Source organism: Silurus aristotelis, assembly GCF_946808225.1.
Source record: "Silurus aristotelis genome assembly, chromosome: 11".
Taxonomy (NCBI): Eukaryota; Metazoa; Chordata; class Actinopteri; order Siluriformes; family Siluridae; genus Silurus; species Silurus aristotelis.
The window spans coordinates 9,748,514-9,771,143 of record NC_139584.1 but is presented as its reverse complement, the minus strand read 5'-3'; the positions used below and the strand labels follow the sequence as shown (position 1 = coordinate 9,771,143).

The 22,630-nt window shown below is 38.6% G+C and overlaps 1 protein-coding gene across 22 annotated transcripts; it reads right to left on the bottom strand.

Annotated features, from left to right (window-relative positions):
• Positions 1 to 403: 403 nt before the first annotated feature.
• On the bottom strand, positions 404 to 22,048 carry kdm5bb (lysine demethylase 5Bb). 22 transcript variants are annotated; one of them, XM_083555299.1, is made up of 29 exons: positions 21,721 to 22,045; positions 16,653 to 16,730; positions 16,151 to 16,273; positions 15,825 to 15,995; positions 14,685 to 14,741; positions 12,387 to 12,530; positions 12,168 to 12,270; positions 11,460 to 11,575; positions 11,156 to 11,314; positions 10,994 to 11,053; positions 10,231 to 10,365; positions 9,960 to 10,118; positions 9,597 to 9,778; positions 8,517 to 8,679; positions 7,946 to 8,065; positions 7,604 to 7,798; positions 6,965 to 7,146; positions 6,654 to 6,778; positions 6,109 to 6,259; positions 5,856 to 5,970; positions 4,980 to 5,350; positions 4,608 to 4,746; positions 4,268 to 4,447; positions 3,970 to 4,128; positions 3,056 to 3,508; positions 2,677 to 2,749; positions 1,944 to 2,140; positions 1,568 to 1,828; positions 404 to 1,431 (listed from the first exon to the last, which is right to left on the bottom strand). In XM_083555299.1, the coding sequence occupies exons 1-29, from the start codon at positions 21,871 to 21,873 to the stop codon at positions 1,315 to 1,317; spliced, it is 4,641 nt and encodes a 1,546-aa protein (XP_083411425.1). In that variant the 5' UTR covers positions 21,874 to 22,045; the 3' UTR covers positions 404 to 1,314. The 22 variants fall into 22 exon arrangements, with proteins under 22 accessions (XP_083411425.1, XP_083411442.1, XP_083411440.1 ...); XM_083555316.1 differs by having other exon boundaries at positions 10,231 to 10,350; XM_083555314.1 differs by having other exon boundaries at positions 11,469 to 11,575.
• Between the last annotated feature and the right edge of the window lie 582 nt (positions 22,049 to 22,630).

Here is a 22,630-nt window from a genome sequence, read left to right as displayed (position 1 = left end):
AAGACAATGTGCCAAGATTGTTAAGGAACTATAAGAACTCGTGGCCTGCACAGACATCTGGCCACAAGCCAATCAAATCTGTAAAAAAAAACTAGAAGAGTGAAACTTATAACAAAAAAAACGACACTAAATCTGGAATAGGGTATTCAAAAAACATTATATATAGATCAACCTTATCTATCTTCTCTAGATATCTTAGCTATCCCATCTGGATAATCCAGCTATCCCATCTAGCTCTCTCATCTAGCGCTCTCATCTAGATCGCTTATCTAGCTGACTTTCCAAACTTTAAACATGTTTTGTGTTTAGGTAGTAAGGTATAAAATCTGTTAACATCCTTTCATTGTAATGACCGAAAAATAATGTAAGGTTTGAAAAGACAAAGAAGAGACAAGGGTTATTGTAAGATATTAAACAAAAGGGCTTTTATTCCACACTATAAACTGGGACATTTTAAACAAGCTTAAACCCGGCTGCCGACTCCCATCCTCCCACCCCACAAAATGGCCTAAATGAGTTGTGTGGCAGTTTCTTTTATACACGTCTCTCTGGCTGCTACATCACTAATCACCAACCCAAACTTTACCATCTATGCTTTACACTTCATGTACAATTAAACCATCACCTCTAAAGCGCAGCACACAGTTCACACAGTTTATACACACTCCAAGTCCTCAGATGCTTACGGACATTATTGCTCAGATAAATTAAACTAATCTACAAAATGAAAACGGAAATAAAGAAATTATATTACCCCAGATGCATGTGTACATAACAGTGGGTTTTCCAAAAACAAGATTTTTTTTGTTGTTTATTGTAGATATTTGGTAAAAAAAAAAAAAAAATTCTGTTCTGCGTTCTTGTGTTCAGCATGCAGAAGTCCCCGAGAAACAAGAAACCCTTCTGTACTGTTTTTCACATGCGTTTAACAAAATGACCTCGCTCTCATCGTCAACAACGCAACGGATCAGAAACCCATGCTGTATGCCCCATCGCTCTACTATGTAACGTTTTTGTTTAGCATATCTGTATTTTTAAACAACCACACACAGTTCAAATAGAAGGAGAAAAGTTGTAAAAATACAAAAAAAGACCAAATAGCTTCATTCAGAACAACAAAACCCAAATCCAAAAAAAGAGGAAATAGCACCGTTGTTACAAAGGTCAGAGGTCAGAGGGTGTTGGGAACAATCAGTTACACAACCGGGAATAGAATAGTACAAAAGGGATAAAAGAGGAGATGAACTGGTAGTTCTTCTCCTAGGTATCGGCTCTGCTCCTACACACTGTCTCGTTTCTGTTTTTGGGCCTGTGTTAACGTGCGCTGCAGGTGACGCACATGTAGTCCTCGTCGGCTGCTATCTTTTCAGAAACTCCTACACAGATCATGTGAAACCACTGGTTACAGCAGTCGCACTGCACCCAGAACACCTGCAATACACAAACACAACATACACAGATTGTTACAGCAATTACAAATCCTTAAATTGTCAAGACAGACAAATGAACAAACAGCTGCAGATCGCACACAAAATTTTTTTTTTTAAATAAATAAATAAAACACCACCTCTTCTCCTGCTGGCTGAAGGCAGCTCTCAGCTGGGCAAAGGATCATGTCCTCCTCTGAGTCATCAGACTGTGACACATCAGAAAGGTAAGAGGGGGATGCCGACACCGACGCTGCTTTCCTCTCGCTCCTATTTTCCCTTCTCATCCGCTGCTTCTTCCTTTTCGGAACCCCTCGCTCTCGTACGTCGACCTTCATTCCCATCTCCTCTCTTTCCAACCTCCGCTTCGCCTTCTTTTCTGCTGGTGTCCCTTGGTCCTTCTGAACAACAGACAAAGAAGACAGACACAAAATGTCAAGCCGGATACTGTAGTAATGTGGAATAACAGTTCTGCTTATATGCAAGAACACAACCAGCTCTGATATACACTCTTACCTCCTTGTGTTGTGAAGTGTGTTCCTGAGAGTGGTAAGGTGTGTGCTGTGGGCTGTCGGATGCTGGTTGTGTATGCCTAGGACTGCACTGAGCCAGAGGGCCTTTTAGTAGCAATGTGTACAGCTGTTGAGTCTCAGGCAGTGACACCTGAAGCAATAATCCTTCCACCAACAGCTTTTCCAGCTCTGGAGTCAGACCTAACAATGCACAGATTCACAAAAACCAATACACACTTATGTTATGCTAAATGTCTCAAATTTACAAATGTCATGGAAGACATAACAGTATGAGACTAAAGGTGGGCTACAGATATACTACACACACACACACACACACACACCTTTACCATCACATGTATTTTACATGCATTACTCGAACACGAGTGTAAACTGCAATAAAACAATACTGTACTCAAGTTCATTCTTATGCTTTTGTCATTTATTAGAATGCTTGCATACCACTTTCATTCTCAAACCCCTTAATATCAAAAGCAGAGGAGGTCAGCATTAAAATCAGAGGGAACAGTGCCCTCTGCAACCCAACGACTGTAACTGCAGGCAAAAGTACTGGCTAACAAGTAAGGCAAGAAATCTTCTGCCTTAGCAGCTGTGGTAAAACAAAATCTCTACTGGTTGACAAATTTCTCATGTATATCAGTACACCTCCCACTAAAATTTAGTAGATTTAATTATAACCTAAATAGGAAATGGAGATGTGACTGATGTCTACTCACCCTGCAGAGGGATGCAGTGCTGTTCTATGTAAAAGACAGACTGCTCCTGACTGCATTTGCTCCAGTCCTGACCCTGATGAACAAAAACACATAACAGCCTTACTGGTGAGAAACAGTGTGTCTCCATTTTCTAGTCATGCCTAATATATATTTATACTTGTATAAAATTTTTTCAAGTCAGTGTACATTTTAAATCAACACTGGTATGTGAATATATATTTGGCAGAGATTTTGCTTTCTAATGCAACACCAGCCATAATCATTATCCTCTTCAAAAGTGTGTTGTAGAGCCTCATTTATATAAATATTTCGAATGAAAAACAAAAAAAGAAATAAAAAAAACGGGAGGACCCCATTCATGCCCCATACCAACACCCACCTTTGGACTGCTGTCCCCTGCCAAGCGTTTTTCCTGCTGCTCCTGTGTAGGAAGGTTATGCGAGGCAATGACATCCCGTGCTCGCCGCTGCCAGTCCACTGTGAGTTCAATCATGTAACGCAGTGCGTCTCCCTCTGGTAACCGCACACGGATTCTCTGCAAAGACGCCATCAGCTGAACAATCCTGTCTAAAGCCGGTTTCGCCGAACGCCGACACAAAGGACACAACCACGACTCGGACTCGCAAGGGTCCCCCTGCCCACGTACACACACACTGTGGAAAACACCTCGACACAGCTCGCACTGACGCATGGCCCCCATGGGAGGCTTTTGACACACGCAAACTTTGAGTGTGCTGCAGTCGGCTGCCTGGAGGAGTTTTGACTCGTTAGCTGCACGGAGAGACACCAAGGACTCTAGCTCCTTCAAATGGACTTCAGCAAGAGTAGCCATCTGAGAAAGAAATGAATATGTAAAACAGACTTGTTAATATGAAGTTTTAATCTGATGTTAAATATGCAATTATCAGAGACCCCCAAAATTATTATTTTTATATATTATTTTTTTATGCATATACATACATATTCATGTGTCCATTTATCACGTTTTTTTTGTTAATCGCGGGCGGTTTTGGAATTTAACCACCGCGATAAACCGTGGATTACTGTGTATATAATATAATATAATATAATATAATATAATATAATATAATATAATATAATATAATACAATACATATTTCTAATGCTCTGTTATAAGATAAACAAAAAAAAGAGAATAGGTTTGTGCATTTTAATTTTCTCACCCAGATTACCTGTGATTGGATGTTTAAATGTAAAAACAATAGTAAATTATTGGAATAGTTTCAATCAATTGAAGGTGGCTGTCAAATTTGGACTGTGTCTGTTAACTCACAGCAGAAGTCGAGTCTTTACTTTCAGTCAGGGCTTTTTCAACATCACTCAGATTATCCAGTCTCCCTGTTCTCTTTTTCCCACATGACACTGCATCTCCCTTTGTCTTCTTCATCTTTCTTTTGAAAGGACTTCCCACCTCACACCGTGGACACAACACCTGCAGAGAATAGGACACCAAAAGACTGAAGGAAACACTGTTCCACTGAGCTACAATATAGGAAAGTAAAAAGAATTTAAAAAAATTAAAAAAATAAAATAAAATAAATAGATGCAGTAAAAATGTGAGATTTGTTTACCTCCAGCAGCGTGAAAGAGGAGTGTTTAAGGAGAAAGGTTTTGGCTGCAGACTCCTTCCATGCCTGCACCTCAGAGACGAGCGCCTCCAACCTTTCCAGTGGTTCCAGCTGCACAGGAATTGCCCTGGCCCTCTGCACCAAGTCCGACAGTGTGTCTAACACAGGGACACGCCCTCCCAACTAATACATACATACATACATACACAGAGCTCAATTTTCACCATCACAGGAACTGTACTGCATTATTGTTCAAGCAATTTTTCATACACACCCAATATTTGCACAATAGGAGTAAAAATCCTGCATCTATGCAGCTTGTAAAATCTTTAGTGTGTTTTACCTGCACAGCTTCAGCCTCCTTCAGCCACTCCGTTGCTCTATCAATAGAGTCTCGCAACAACCGACAATTGGGCAGATACGTAGGCACGGCCTCAACCTCTTTCAGAATGGCAGAAAGCGATTCCACACTCTCTGGAGATCTATGGGAGATAAAGAGTAGTAAAGCTGCCATCAGCAAAAGTACGTTTAAGGCTGTTGGAGAAATAACAAAAGATCCAGAACCTTTATTGAGATTTATCTGAATTGACCCTTGACCAACAAAAGTCAAAGGATGAGGCAATATGCAAATGAGGTTGCAAATACAACACTCAAGTTGCATCCCGACTGGCCTCAGAGCTTGTAATGTGTTTAAGTGACCCGATGCTGCCCCCACCTGGCTTTCAGCAGTGCTTGTGCTTTGTCCTCCCACTGCTCAGACAAGGTGAGCAGCTCCTGCAGACGAGCCATGGCACGCTCTATTGCAGGGTCAGAAGTTAACCCCACAGCACGGTCAATCAGCTGCCGCATAGCGTCCAGAGTGAGGCCACGAACACTGCTGCCTGACTCCTCAGCCTGATACACTGATGCCAACCAGCGAGCGATCTCCAGACGTTCCCGTAACCTCGGAACCTCCGGCAGATGCACGTCAAACTCCGCGCTCTCATCCAGAAGAGCCTGAATCTCCACCACAGATTCTGCACTCACGGCGTCAGACAGAACTTTCTCGCTGTGTGCCTGGAAATCCTCGATACGGTTCAGCAGATCCTGAGACAAAAAGAGCAAGAACAAAGAAAATAGAAAATGTTAAATTTTTTTTTACCTTTATATAAATATATACATTACCTAGAGGAATCTAATGAATAACCCTTTTGTAAGAACTTAAATTTAATTAATAAAGTGAACAGTCAATTGGTAAATAAATAAAAAAAAAGGCGATTTCGTTTTTGACAATCGAATGTCTGCATTTTGAGCAGGTGTGCTTATAAGTTAAATTTAACTAAACTTTAACATTAATTATAGATATTTTTTATATTTTAGGTTTTAAAGTATTATCTAGAATAGAATAATTTAGATCGACTAAACCACTGGCCTGTACATAGTTTTATTTATATATCATACATTATTTATTAAACTCAAGTTGCTGATGCTAGCTTTACTCATTAGTGGTCAAAGAGTCTGTGTTTCCGTACTAGAAATAGCTGCAGTGATCTTTGATTGATTTACTGTTACAGGACAAAACAAGTAAATGGCAAGTGTGTGTGTGTGTTACCTTCAGTAATGGTGCTTGTATTAAGCTGCAGGGCAGGTTGTATAGCTGACGCACAAATGACCTCAGTTCCTCTACATTCAACTGGTTATGAGTTTTTCCTCCACCAGCACGATACCTAAAGATACACAAACACATTGCTGACCACAATTTTTTCCACTTACAATGCAGAATGCAATGGCACTTCAACAGCCTGAGCCTTAGCTCATTCAACCCATATATATATATATATATATATGTGCATGTGTGCGTGTACCTGGTCTGTCTCTTGCCATTGAGTAGCTGCTGTGCCACAGACGAACATCTGTCTGCATCTTGAGTGACCACTCTAAGGTGACGTAACAAATCATTATCTGGAAAACTGTTCTTATCGGACTCCTCAATCAGAGAATGGAACATAGATAAGTCTGAAACAAAGCACAGAGAGTGTGTGTGAGAGCGAGGGCAAGAGAGAGACCAACTCAAACACTTTATATATATATGCACTCTGAACAAAGAACAAACAAAATCTGGAACAATCTCATTACAGATTTCACTACAAACGAAAAAAAAAAATTAGTTCTGAGTCTGCAAAACTATTTAAGTCTCTCTTTTGGTTTGGAACTCAGACACTTATAGTAAAGAAGTTTTTAGACCACGTTTAAAAAAAAAAGGAGAGATATCATAGCTGTATCTTTCATAGTACATTACAATCCTGCATCATGTGACATAGTTTAATTCCTAAACATTGACAGTGGCTTTAGAACAGGCACCAACACATATGATGTACAAGCTCAATTCTTTCACTTAAGTAACACTTACTGCGCTTTTTGTCCAGTTTGGCCTCAAGCACCTCAGTTACGCGTGATGCCCACTCGTCATACAAATGAGCCCTTTGCTTCACTGCGTTCATCATGGGGTAGAGGTCATCCAATGTGAATCGATACCTGCGATCAGATAAAAGGTGTAAAAAATTTGATTTTTACTATCTACATTGCAACTAATAGAAATAAAATATATTTCTAAACCGTCTGACAATCATGCATCCATGAGACTGGTTTAATTAAAATATCCATGTCTAATTTATATGTTGTAGACTAAGTTAATGAGTAGTAAAAGGCTGGAGCACTCACTTGAATGTGTATTTGGAGGTAGGACAGGAGCAGAGGTGGAGAGCATGGTGTAGACACACCTGCTCTCCTGGCCGACATGGACAGGTGAGAGCAGACAGGTAACAGGTGGTACGACAATTAACACACTGTCTCTCATCATCCTGCAGCAAATCATATTTAAACAACTCGCACTGCACCACTCCCTAGAGGCAAAATGAGAAGAGGAAGAGGCTCATATGAATAAAATATCAAGAGTCACATATTGCACACATTGTAAAGTGAGAACGACTGTAATTTTATCAGTTTTTAAAAAAAGTGTATTTAAAAATAGAGAATATAACCTTATTCTTATGTTATTGGTTAGGAAACTGAATTGATGTATTTTCAGAATACCAAACAGAATGCACATGGAAAAACAGAAGAACAGCCCTAGAATGTGATGAGACCTAAATGCAAAGAATTTGACTTTCTAAACCACATTAAGCCTGTACAAATAATGTCTAGCATTACACAGCTGTGCCCAGGTTATACCAAAGAGCTACAATAATACATTTTTATACAAAGTAGCTCATTAGTAAATTGTTTTTGGGGGAAAAAAATAAAAAAATTCACATTTTACTTTTTAAAATAAAAATAGCCATTATTGTTTCTTGCTCTCACCAATTTGCGGATTTGCTCTCGGAGGTCCCTCTCTTCGTTGATCATTAGCACCAGGTCTTTGTGTACGGCTGAAGCTAGGACCACGCTCAATTTTTCAGCTTTGGCAGCCATGTTACATATCATCTCATCGTGCGAAAACACACAGTAGCGATGCAGCAAGCGGTAGTGTTCCACACACTGACGGCCCAAAGGCATCTACAGATACGGAAGGGTGAACCATTTTCTAATCAATATCAAGGTGTGACCCAAGCTGCTTAAGATTTACTGATATTAATGATCACCTCACCCTAAATGACAAAGATGAGATATACTCCAGTATCACTAATGTGATATCTTTCTTACCCAGTCCACAGTGCAGAAGTTCACAGCTTCTGCAAAGTTGAAGCCCTGATTAAAGCCACTGTGATAGGCTCTTGGGAATGTGATGACAAATTCTCCTGCACACTGATTGGTCCTGTAAATCTAAGAAACAAGAACAAGTTCAGAAACAGAGTGCAAGATTAGTTTATCATTTTTTATTTTGAGAAAGTGCAATTACTGAACTATAAGCACAGGATTAATCGAATTCAACATTAAGGGCAGTGTGTGCGCATGTGCACGAGTGCATTACGAAAAGAAAAAGAAAGAATTGTCGTGTGTGTGCGCGCACGAGTGAGATGGTTCAGCGTATATGTGTGAAGTCTTAGCGCAAACATGAAATGAAGAGAGAGGATGTGGCATTAATAATTTGTATGTGTTCGTGTGTGTGTGTATAGGTGTGAAGAAATGTGGTGTGTAAGACAGTTAGCTGTGTCTGTGTTAAAGTTTGTGTGATGCGGTGTGTAAATGAGAGAAAAGATACAACGGTAAGACACAGAAGGACAAAGAAAGACAAAAGAAGGAAAAGAACATAAAAAGACAGTGTGTGACTCACTGGTACTCCATGGGCCATGAGTGTGTTTGGGTTCATGATGGTAACAAGCTGGTGTAGAAGATCTGGCTGAGACTCAAAAAGCTCAGGTGCCAGCTTCTTCATCACTGCCTCCAGCTGCTCAGCAGCAAATCCTGGAGCTCCATACCATGTCTTAGGCTCTCCCCTAAAAATAAACCAAGCGACCTTAAAACCACACTTTTATAAAGTTCCATCTGTCTTTGAGAGAAAATGAGTGACTATATCACCAGAGCATGTGGAAAATATATTTAGCAATAGTCTTTGTCACATAGTAAACTTCAGCCAAGTTCATAAAGGTAGCTCACATATATTCTTGTCGATTCTATTTCTAGTCAGAAAGACTTTCTGCAGTCTAATATGACAAAATACGTTGAAAATGTTCTATTTTCCTAAACACACCAGAAAAACAAAAAAGAACAACTGGTGTGGAAAAAAAACATCATAAAGGCTCATACATCAGAAACCTAAAATAGTCTCCCCTCAATTCTGTGTTCAAGGAAAGGGTCCTAAATCATATCGCAGATTCAGCGGCATCATCAAAATCGACTCGCCACAAAAAATAAAATAAAATCATGCCCCATTATGAAAGAGTTCAGCGCCGACATCAAATATACTGCTGCATAAATACTGCATATAGATCATATAGAAGCCTAAGGTTTTCACATCTTTTAGCAATGTCAAGCACTTAACTGTAGACAACAACAAAGCAGCAATAAAGACAAAATATAGCACCGTCTTGAGTTTCCTGAATATATTCAAAAGACAATCACTAGACTTAAACCAAAGCTAAGTCTACATACTTAGATAAATGACTAGCTGAATATTTTACATCGTATGTAATATACTGCAGGCAAAACATCACTTGATTTTTTGGTGGATTTATATTGAAAGTCTGATGGTTTTTTATTTATTTATATATATATATATATATATATATATATATATATATATATATATATATATATATATATTACATTACACACACATTTTTTTCCTTGCTGAGTAAATCGACTAAAATTCAGAAGATATATAAATATATAAGCATGATAAAGTGGTACTTACCAGTGTAGGTAGTTAATGGAGTAGCTCCAGTGGTCCTCGATATGCCAGCAGAAAGAAGAAAAACACATGCCCACATACAGCCAGGGCAGGGTCATGCCACAAATATCAGCTGTCACATGGGTCAACACAGATGGATCCATCATTGCCATGTTATTCAGATTCCACCCACAGCTCAAGTACTTCTACAATGCACAAACAGAACAAAGCAGCCATGCCAAAAGTGTAAGAAAACAGCTGGTATTTTAGGAGACATCAAGAGATCAAGCACTGTGGCTTGGTAGTCTGTGCTCTAGACGTTCTCATCACACACATTTCCAAAATACATCACAGTGTTGCAGTCTTTGTATCAATGGTTTAATTTACCTCGTCTTGAGGGGCGACCTTGAACTTGCCGCCCTTAATCGGAAAGCCACTGCCGAACTCCTTGGAAGCGATATCGGCTCCATACTCTACGGTCACATCCTCTGTGATAGTGCCCACCAACCGCCAGAACTCTTTCTCAACCAGCTCAGTGGGCACCATCTATACATATACAGAAAGGAAATACAAACCCACAGAAACACAAGGTAACTAAATATGTACAAAAACTAATTCTAAAGGTCAATTCTAAGAGACCACAGACGATCGAGCTTACATGAACAGGCATGTTGAAGTAGTCAGACTTAAAAGAGTCAGCCATTTCCCCAAATGTTTTGAGGGAGTATTCTCTGCGCGCCTGCTCGAAGCCAAATGCCTGCAGTGGCTTACTGCATTCCTGCAGAGAAACAGACTGCAAATCAGTAAATCAAAGTCTTTTTTTTTTATTGATCTCGGTTCATTTACTTATTGAAAAGGGATTATTTCTTATTTTCTTGATTTAGGAAAGTTTTATTCAGACAGCAGTGGTTCCAACAATCCTCATGCACTGTTCTAAGGATTCATGTGCAGTGTATAAGCTTGTGATTTTTTTGTTTTTACTATGCAGTCAGGTATATAAGTACTTGGAAGTAATACAGTTTTTATAAAGATGAGGAAAATCATCTCAAGCGACGAAACTGATGTCCATCCAATGACCGCAAAGGATCTTTAGATTTAGGAAACATTCTTAGTAATTGGAGATATCTATCTATCTATCTATCTATCTATCTATCTATCTATCTATCTATCTATCTATCTATCTATCTATCTATCTATCTATCTATCTATCTATCTATCTATCTATCTATCTATCTATCTATCTATGATTACGGCAAATTTTTTTCATTCCTTTAAACGTCTGAAAGCTGAAAGTCTACACTTTTATATCTTGATTCCTTCATTTCAAATATATTTCAGTGGTATGCAGAGGCAAAATAAAACCTTGAAATACTTATAAATAAAACGTGTTAAAAGAACGTTATAAAGTGACAATGTCTTACCAATAACCCAATTTTTTTATTCATAATACATGAATGCCATAATTTGGTGGCAATCTGCCTCTGTTTTGATAAAATGACAATAATGTTAGTATTAGACATGCATTGTCTTGGCTTAGCAACTAAAATATTAGGGTGTGGCAGACAAGTCCCTGCTTCCCACACCTGCGCCAGACACTTGGGGCACCTCCAGTCACCCTTGGGAACATCATGAAGAGGTGGGATCAAGCAGAAAGTGTGGTAGCTGTCATCACAGCCGTCGCATAGCAACAGCCTATCCTCATCACTACCACTCCCACATACCAAACACACATACAGGTCCACCTAGAGCAAGAAGCAAATCACACAAGACAAGGGGGTGGGGGTGGGGGGGAATCAGAGACGGTGGAATATAAGGTATTAGTGTTGTAATAATGTAACCATGCAAGAGAAAGAAGAATCAAACAGATGCCCGTAAGAGGAGACCTACTACACTGACAGGTGCTTGTGGAGCGCTTTTCTTATAGCGCGGTTTGGTTTTCTCTGGCTCAGTTTGCAGGTCTCGCTCCACAGGCTCCTGCTTAATCTGAATGGGTATTTCCTTTACTGTAGACACAAGAAGAAAGAGCTTATTGTTTTAAGATTGTCCTTTAAACCAGCTCTTGATTGATGCAACTCCGTCTTTTCATTTGTTTTGACACACACAAAAATTATTAAAAACGTCATTGATGTTTTGTCCAATTTTTCAAAACAGGGTATCCCCCCCCAAAAAAAATTGAGATAAAGATAATCAAAGGAAAAACTAATTTAACCATTGTAGCTGTATAATTATTTAACATTTAAAATTTGAACGTTGAACGTGGCTATAAATTAGAGGCATTAGAATTAAATCTTGAAGTGGGATTTTATTCATGGAAGTTTGGAAAAATGTATAATATTTGTATATATTTTTTTTCTGTAAAATCTAATCTTATAGTTCTTATACTTATTTATTCATCCATCTTATTGCTGTTTGTATGTCTAACTGATTCACATTATCTTTTCAACGCCTCCTCATTAAGCACTTTCACTCGCATTTTATGTCTAACGGTTGCTATAAAATGATACTGTATAGAAAATTTTTACTATGTAGACAAGCATAAAGACCATGATAGTGACATGTGATATGCCTGTCTGATATACAAAAACAGCTGCTCACCTGGTTCAGGTTTTGCTACAAAAGAGCCCATCCGTCTCCTGAGATTGGGCCTGTTCTCACACACCTCTCCTCCTGCAACCCCCTCCGACTTCCCACTGCCAGACTAGAAAGGAAACAAAACAGGAAAGATGTTTAGTTGTAATAGCAATTAACTACAGAAGATCAACAGTAGTAAGCAAATGGTAAATGCGTCTTGAGGTATTCATGCGCTTGCTCTACCTCCGCTTTCATCCGCTTGGCTCTCCTGGCAGGCGTGCATGTATCGCTGGGCTGCACCTGCACCTTCTGCCTCTGCACCAGATCGTGAGGTTTATATTCTTTATCATCATCATTGTCTGGAAGGGAGGGCTTCTGAACAAACTGCTGATAAAATGATAAAGAAAAAAAGAAAAAAAAAGGTTACTTTCCCTGTCACTTCCAGCACCTGCAAAGGAGGCTTGTGGCAGTCCCATAAATGTCACTAGTAAAAACACACCTTGCCAGCACTGTACAACTGTATGCACCGAAACATTTTCAGAATTTGCAAATTTGTGCAACAAGCAGTTCATTACCGGTTAAAATGTGACTCCAAAATACAGTACACATATGGGTAAAGCACATACACGCAGACCAGTACCAAAAAAACTAGAGTTGTAAGTAGTACAATTCCGATATAAAATGCTATTTTGGCATCTGCACCATGACTTATCTCACAGTCAAAAAGAGGATTAGCACAAATTTCAAGAATAAGCTTGGCATCTATAAGAAAAGCGCATGCAGCAACAAAAGGAGGCAAAGAGAACAGAGCTTATTAATGTTTAATATTCTGTTATAGTTTAAAAGATTCATTTAGTCATTCTTCTACATTAACCGCTTTATCCTCAGCAGATTGGCAGCAGATCCAGAGATCTCAGGAACACTGGAAGCAAGGTACTCAGTCCATCTCTCTATATCACACACACACGAAATTTAGAACTGTCAGTCCACACATTAGCATATTACCGAGGGTGAGGGAAAACCGGAGAAACCAGAGAAAAGCCACAGGAACATGGGAAGAATATTAGAAATTCCACACAGCCCAACAGATAGAAGACTAACACTCACTACGTGACCGTTATGCAGGCATGATGTGGAATTACATGTAAATAAATCTACCACTCATCCACCAAGATGAATTTTGTTAGATTCAGAGTACGGGAGAACAGAAAAGTGCCAAGCTCGGTTCTAGCATCTCTTAGTGAGTGCACATTCTGTATCTGTCTCTCCCCAAAATCTAGCCCAGCCAAATTAGTTTAAAACCAAATAAGATTGGTAGGAGTGTTTCTAGCTATTATCAGATTATCAGTTGGGATTCACTGAAGGGAGGAAACCGGGGGAGACCGTGCTTCTGCTGTGCGGAACCCAGAGGGATCTCTTTCACACAAAAAAAGAGGGGGTAAGAGAAAGAGGTAACAGCTGTCTGTTTTTAAAGCATATTCCCTTCTGTACCTTACAAAGCTCCAAGGGCAGTGAAAGCAAGCAAAGAGGGTGAGGGGTGGCATAAAGGATAAACATGATAAAGAGAACAGTCATAGCCAATTCTATTTTTATTATGGCTATGGTTATGTTTTTGATCAACATAAACATTCTATTGGTACTTGGATGCTTACAAAACAATGGTGCCTCAGTCTTTATAAAAGTAAACCTGGTTCAGTATATTACTGCTAAAAACAGTATTATGATGGTCTGCACCATAATGTTAAATAAAAAGTGACTAACTGGTTTCAATTTTAATATCTGCATCACTATCACAGTAAGGAATATAGAAAATACTGAACAATACAGACTCACTCCAGATTGGCGGATCTATTTTGTTACCTTTTAAAGGGTGATATTCATTTGAAGGAACGTTGCATCTCAAACAATAGAAACGACCCTATAAGTAGCCTACATGTAGAAATTTGAACAATTGCTATTAAAAGTTATTGCTTTTAGCATTTTAATTATATACCTATTAAATCAAGTAGAACTATTTAATTATATGATCATCATCATATACACCGGAAGCCAGGAGCTATAGTTTTCTATCTTTTCTCTGCTGAGGAAAATTGAGAAGAAATAAGCAGCTCACCATAAATTCCTGACCAATCAAACTGTTACACTACTCTGGTGCTTCTCGAAAGCGGAGCAATGTGAAACCAACCGGACGACATGAAAAAATATACAGTGTACACAAACAAACAGAAAAAAAGAAGAAGTGGGAGACACAGACCAGATAAAACATGCAAGCAAACAAAAAAGTAAAAGATCATTCAAAATAAAACAGGAAGGTGATATCTATTTAAAAAAAAAAAAAAAAAAAAAAAAAAGGTTAAAAGATTTACTGGCGTATTTCTGTATTGGCGGCTTAAAAATACAAGAACTGAAACATTGTTAGAATGTAACAATTTGTTTGAAATGAAGACTATGTTAACATTGTTTTTGTTTCAATTCCCCCAGTTTGTAAAAGATGAGCCAGGATTAGAATAACTTGGCCCTGAAGCAGAAATGTAGACATACCTTCTCCTGCTCAGGAGCTGCCCCAAAACTCATCAGTTTGGCTGCAAGCTCTGATTCCTGGGCGAGAGAAAGTGCCAAAAGTTATACACCAATTTAGGTGACCTCAATCTGAGAGGTCACAAACATCCAATTAAATGTCTCTTCTTGTGGAGACAACAAATATTTGAAGGGTAGGTGTCAGAATACATTTTCTTCTTTTATTAACAGTAAAAAAAAAAAAAAGTTAAGATATTTCGATTCCAGAACAACACACACCAGTCACTCCACGCGAATCTTTTTTGTTTAAGGACGATCCTCCACTGTAAGAACAAACTGGCCATGTTTACTCAATCAGGCTAAACAAAAAAAAAAATTGTCCCGAATACATATCGGCTAGTAACCAGTAGCATTTCCTTCGGTCCTAAAACCCTGCTTTATAACTGAAAGGTTCCTGTTGCATTGTTTTAAAAAAGCTTCAAGTTACAATAAACTCACAATCAACCCATCGCAAAAACACTACAACACCAAAAACTGGAACATTGTTCCAGAAACCTGATCCATAAAATATTAAAGCATGATGTGATGGTCAAATGCTTTGAACACTCAAGCTCAATAGTTACAATTATGTGCTAGTGACCAAAAGGTTGTGAGTTCAATCCCAGGATTCTGCTCTTTGGCCTTTAACTGCCCTGCACTATGTTAGGATTGGTTTCCACCATAGCTATATACGTCATTACATAATTATGCAATTGGCATATGGATGCATATAAACATATGATGCAATCAAATTAAAAACATCTGCTATTTATTTACTCAGCAAATGCGTTCCATCCGTCATGAATCCAGTCTAACCCACCTCCAACAACCTGCAACAGCCTTTCACTAGAGCTTGTGTTCTGTTTTTTTTAATGGCATGGAATAACTTTGAAAACGGACTTTCACATTCCTACCTCATACCGAGCTGAGCTAATGGAAAATAAACCAAAAGTATGTTGTATGACATGGATAATATATAGCAGGTTGTATGATGTGAGACCGCTAGATGCCAGAACTCCTGAATGACCATGAATTATGCATCACTGGATCATCTTAGAAGATCTGTAAATAAATCCAAGTCACGCTGAATATTAAGAATTCCAGGATAATAAAGAGTGTACGTACCAGCAAATTGGCCCCAGAAAGGAAGAGGTTGTAAGGGTAGAGGACTCGTTCGTAGTGAGCACGCAGATGTGAACCTATCGCCTTGCCGGGCGCAAATCCCATGGATATGGCAATCTTTGTCCATTTGCGCTCCTTACATACGATATCGAAACCACCTTCATCTGAAACCAGCTAAGCAACGACAGAACGGACATGTGAGTGTACACACACACCTACATACACACACACTGTTGTTTCTGACTAGAACATGATAACTGACGGACAGTATTTCCTCAACAGCACATGACTTACAATACTTTTCTTAGCTGTGGGTTTAATTGCCTTACCTTGTTTAGCTGGTATAGATCTAATATCTTTCGCTCTACATGTGGAATCTTAAGAGTGCATCCCTGAAGCTCCCAGAACTTAGCAATCTGGTCCAAAAAATTTAGTTTGACCCTCGTTTGTGCCTGTGAGACAGAAGACAGGGGGGGGGGGGGGGGAGAGAGACAGAAAAGAGTGAGAAAGAAAAACAAAGGGGGGAAAAAACAAATTATATTGAAAATAAATGCAAAATGATAATGATTAACTTGTTTTTTCTTTGCTGAACTGTGCTTCCTTTGACATGGAAAAGAAGGGGAGGTTTAAAAATACAGATTCTGCTGACTGGGGTTTTCTAATTGAAAGTTTAATGCCTAATGCCTCCCAGAGATTCCTTTAAGCATCTTTGGTGAAAAGACAAAAACAATTCAAAACACCACCACCCCCTCTCTCCCACACACACACACACACACACACACACACACACACACACACACACACACACACACACACAGGGTGTGAACTAACCTCTAATTCGTTGAGTCTTTGGATCCGAGGAGTAAAATGAAGTCTGTCAACGTCACATGCAAATGGAGGCTGCCAGTCCTGAGCACACCCAAACAGAAACATACATGAATTTAACTAAACAAACAAGTCAAATGTAACAATCATTGTCCTTACCAAAAGCATTTTGCTATCTTAAACAGCAAATTCACATCTCAAAAGCAACTGCGCCAAAATGGCCAGAATAAACCCAGGAAATAGGATCCACTGCGTATCCATAGCAGTACAAACATTTACTATGGAAAAACACGGACTTTAAATTTTATTTTGGTACATAAGCATACTAAATAGTACGGCACAGGGTTTATTGCTTGTGTGACGATACAATTTTTACTTTTTAGAAAGTAACCACTCTTCCTAAGAGGTGTTTCATTCCATCATCGGTCGTTCAGAGAATCACAGCAGGCTTTCCTTGAGCACAAAGAGAAAAAAAAGGCTTCAAGTTTGCTATCGCACAAGTCACTTTCTCTGCCTGTCTACTCTGAGGAATTAACAGTTCCTTTGGTGCCCCCCGTGCCAAATCCAAATGTGGGGCTGTTGATTAGAAAACAGCAGTTGCTCTTTTTACAGAAAAAAAATGAAACAATGGGGGAGGTTTTCATTAGAGCACAATCCAGTCATAAATATTGTCAAATTTAACCACTTTTGTAAATGGAAATTTTTTTTTTTTTCGTATTTCATAGGATCTTATGTATAATGGTTATAAATGGCTAAAAATAACTTGTGAAATTGTGTTACAATACATGATCTAATGTTAGTAGTTTTTTTGCCACGCAGAAATAAAACAGTTCCAGCTCTTAAAAAAAAAATCATTATTTATTTATTATTCTTGGGGGTAGAAAAAAATTTATAAAAAAAACCCAACCAAATTCAAATTCTCAGTAAGATCCTATTATTCATGCATTAAAGATTTTTCAGCCAATTTCTCAAGTCAACCACTTCCTTAGAGGAGGATTGCTAGTAAACACACCTCATTATGTTAAGAAAGGACTAACTGATGTCAGAATTACAGCTAAAGCATTCTTTCATTGCACCTTTGTATAGAATATAGAATAGATTAGATTAATAAACAGGATCAATTCTGCAGTTCAATTCTTTTTTCCTAAAATGGTCATAACATGGCAGTAAAATCTACATTAGTCTGCATGTGAAAAGGCATATTGATATGCAACATGAGGGGAGGGCTCAGTAGTGATCACACCAAACAAATGGCCCTTTAGGGTTGGTAAATGCAATAAACGACAGCAGGAGACTGATTAAGGGTGGACATTTTTTAAAACATAACTGACAATTGATACGCAAAGAAATGTTAATTAAAAATGGATAGGCAGCATGCTCTTCCACATAATGAAAGCATAATGAGCTATGCAGCTATGCAGATACACCAACTGAACTTGATTCTTGTTATTCAAACCACCATCCAGAACTGGAATTACTGGAATAGCACATCATTAACTCTTCATTTTCATCCATCTGAGTGACAGCATTCACTTCCTATAAAATCTTCCAGGCACTCACTGGCCACACCTACAGACATACTATTTGCTATAAAACAAACAAAAGACTTTCTGGTTATACAAGCGCTTGAGAAATTGGAACTACAGAAATGGCAGCAATATACTTAAATATATCAAATCCAGGCATTACAACATGAAATATAAAGTATAGATTTGAGAATTTTTTTGAATCAGCCAAATCTCCTCACTTACAATTTTGTAAAAGACTAATTTAAATGAAAGCCTTAATTTTCACTTCTTTGGAAGAAGTATGAAAGACCTCTTCACCCCCTGTTTCCCCTACACCAGCCCACATCCCAATTCGACCCTTATTTTTCAAAAACCAAGCCACAAAGAAACAATACTCAGCTTCATTCTGTCTATAGAGACACACAAATATAAACAAAAAAATATAAAGAACAGAAAACATGCTCTATATATAGGAAATGTGTGTGGAAAACCACACCACTCTCTATAGAAAGCCTTACAGATGACAATGCATATCAGAGCAAAAACCAAGAACAAGAAGGCAACAAAAAATTGCTGCTGCACTGAAGATTACCAAAAAGCACACGAGAGCCTCCATATTTTTTAAATTTAAGAATTTTGGCACAACCAGGACTCTTGCCAGAGCTATTGGCCAGACTGAGCCATTGGGGAGAAGGACCTTAGTAGCCCTTCACTGATCTGGGTTTTATGACAGAAGACTCATAAAACACATGAAAGCCCAGTTAGAATTAAAAAAAAAAAAAAAGCACCTGAAGTACTCTTAGACTTTGAGGGAAAAGATTCTTTGTCTGATGAGACAAATATTAAACTCTCTGGCCTCAATTCTAAACATCGTGTCTAGAGAAAATGAGGCGCCATCCCAACACTGAAGCATGGTGGTTGCAGACAATGACAATGACCCCAAGCACACAGCAAAGACCACAGTGGCTTATGGACAATTCTGTAAATGTCCAAAGTGTGGCTCAGCCAATACCCTGATTAAATATCTCTAGAGAGAGTAAAAGTTCTGAGTACTTATGTATGTGATACTTCAGTTTATTTTGTTTTACAGACATTTCTAGTATTGTTTTCACGTTGTCTTTAAAGAATTCAAAGAATTTTAAAGATTGCAGTATCAGGCTGCAACATTTTTTTTTAAGGGGATCTCAATACTTCCTGAATATGTTTGTGTGCGCATGCGCATATTGTTAATAATATATTATATATAAAAACACACACACAGCGTTATTATTGGTCATTTAATTTTGGATAGGGAAAAGTTTTTTTTTTCTTTCTTTTTTTAAGATAATACATCACAGATTGGAAAGTAACATGAAAACCAAGAATGCTCACGACGTTTAAACATTGCATATGATTACAACATCCACGCGAGGAAAGAAAGAAATATAACTGTTCAATTGACTTCCCATCAAATCAACAGCAAACTTACGTACTCGCCATAATAAACTTTTAATCAAACAAGGGGATAAATAACGTGCAAAGAAAAAAATTCAATACTTCAAAAACCCTATTTTTTTTATCCGTATTTGGTTCACACCAGTTGTGGTACAGACCCACAAAATGGCCAGATGGTACACACACTTCACAAAGGCAACATGGAGGACGGCTGAAGTGAACACGGCCTGCACGGTATCCATAAATTCACCTCAGAAACACAGCAACACTCCCATGCAACTATAACCTCCAAAGCTTATCATTGGAGATCACACACAACTCAAAGGTGTAGAGAAGATGCCAAAGTCGCCTTTACGCCATTTTGTGTAGTCTGTTTGCGTGTGTCTGCGCGTTTAACTTATATAAACCCATACAAGCAACGAGCGATGGAAAATCGGAAGACTTTCCCCCCACACGTCTATGAAAGGCTGAATGAACGAAAAAAAAAAAAAAAAGAAAAAAAAACGAAACACGTTTACGACTTGTATCATTGGACTCAAATGTGGAAAAAAATCAGTTGGCCAGAACGCGTTGTGTTTTTCATGAAGCAGTTTACATTCGATTTGTGTGCCTTCAGTTCACAATACCGACCAAAAAAAAATTTCCTCACATCGGATCCTTTATCATTTTCACTTTCTTGTGGCGTGAGACACGTCACGTAGCTCCCATATTGTGTAACCCGACCTACGAGTATTATTTTATTCCCTCACACACGCCTGCAATATTTCACCTTAAAGCTTCCTTTATACGAAATTCATATCGTGAAATGGCGAACAACAAAAAACCGAGTTGTTCTCTATCTTCCAGTCCTCCAAACCAACCAACCCACCGTGTATTTTCCATTTCACAAGAAGTTTTCGTCAAGACGCTATAGATCACACACACCTCCAGTGGATGTGGTTTGTGCACTGCCATTTTACAGCGCATCCACTTCTACCCAAGAGTGTGTGTGTGTGTGTGTGTGTGTGAACAACAACACGTCTATATGGAAATAAACTTCCTAAAAACACTCACATCCGAGTGCTTGTTTACTCTTGAGTCGTGTTTATACGTGTCTTCAGAGCACTGCTAAAACTCTCATCCTTGAGGCCACATTCAATGTCACAGTGATGCGGTAATGCAGCTCGCCATGTGGCCCTGTTCAACAACCGAGTAGGAAATGTGTGTGTGTGGGACCAGTTACAGGCAAGAAATAACAATGAGGAGGTGAGAAACTAGTCCAAAGTGTAACCTTCGTTTTGGAATATTGTTGATTTCCATGTCGAAATTATTTATTTATCATGAAATAAAAATGTGTCCATGAGCTGAGTACAGAAGGTGAGGGTAGTAGACCACTTCTCATCTTCCGCTCTCAGGGTGATTCCTCCACCCTGTACACCTCAAACTGGGGACTTATCTCACGGACTTCTAAGCAAAACATCGATCCCCCCCCCCCAAAAAAAAAATAAAAATCTTAAAACTTGGTGTCGTTTGGACAATTTTATCTGGTTTCTATCATCTAACTTATTTCTCCAGTTCCCCTCAGCATTACTACAAGGCGTTCATCTCATTCTAATTGTGTAACAAAACAATATAACGCAACAAATCATCATCACCTGATACAATCCTGGTTAAACATCTAACACTGCACAATATCGCGAATCTGCCGTGCCTGAAACTTCCTTTACATTTCCTTGATGAAGATAGCTAGCCAAGGCAAGGTAGTTGTTTTCTCTAAGCCCATAACTAGCAGGCAAACAATCCAGCTAGCCAGTCACATCATCTTACATTCATCCGTACGATTCTCCCATGCAACTTTTTATTATTATTTTTTACTACTACTTTGATACATGAATGGTTTTAGGTTATGGATCAGTTTAATCAGTGATATATTTGTGCTGAATCGATTCGCAACTAGCACAAGCAAGCAGATCTCTATAGATTAGGCACACAAAGCAATACAGCTGGTTTAGCTAGGTGCTGTCACTGCGCCGCCATGTTGAAAATTTTCCCTTTAAATTGAGCACCCGAGCTTTGCTAACTACTACCGGAGCCGATGGTAAGATACCGAGACCGGTACAGAGCAGTCGGTGTACTAGATTCCAGACACTCACCGGCGGCGGTCGGATTTTACAGATGCCCGTTTTCTCCGCGATTGGACGAATCTTATTAATAAACGCGAACGGATCGGTGAATTCCTCCCAGCTGGGCTCGAAGACCGGGCACTCCGGAGGCGGCTTAAACTCGTCCGGCCGAGGCTGGCTCATGGTCCAGATCCAGAGAGACACGGGTCACTCGGTCGGGACACACACACTCGTTAGACTCGGACAGTGTGATCGATGTCGCTCCTGGTCCTCCGTTGCCGGATTCCTACTTACGCGAACAATCAGTATCAACACAGGCTGGCTCAGTCATACACACACTGAGAAGATTGCACTTAGGCACTTACCACATCCGCCTAAAAAACTAGACACCCAGCAATCCTACAAGTCAAACAAATAAACTCAAAAGCTTTACAGAGCTGTGGCATTTTCATTTATTCATTTCATATATATATATATATATATATATATATATATATATATATATATATATATATATATATATATATATATATAATTACACACGTGTTTTTCAAATTCAGGATGCCAAATGCTTTGTATTACATATTACAGTCTTATTTATTACATCCCATTTTAACAAATTTCAGTATGTGCGTTACTTACACTAGAATTGTGCAATATAAAATTTATTTTATTGTATATTTATTTGTATTTGTTAAAGTAAACTGATTGATGTTAAACATTATGCTATTTCACAACAAACTATTTCTCTAAGATCTATCTATCTATCTATCTATCTATCTATCTATCTATCTATCTATCTATCTATCTATCTATCTATCTATCTATCTATCTATCTATCTATCTATCTAGTTTTTTTACATGCATATAATAAGTCAGCCGAATACACAGGTAAATTGGTGTGAATTTATTCCGTAAAAGCGCTAAAATGAATGAATTG

Bases quoted from the DNA above. Each gene is read 5' to 3' on its own strand.
- kdm5bb (XM_083555299.1), bottom strand. From the start codon at position 21,873: ATGAGCCAGCCTCGGCCGGACGAGTTTAAGCCGCCTCCGGAGTGCCCG. The intron at 8,066-8,516 runs GTGAGTCACACA...CTTGTTTCTTAG, and splicing joins TCATGGCCCATGGAGTACCA to ATTTACAGGACCAATCAGTG. The intron at 6,779-6,964 runs GTGAGTGCTCCA...ATCTGATCGCAG, and splicing joins ACCTCCAAATACACATTCAA to GTATCGATTCACATTGGATG.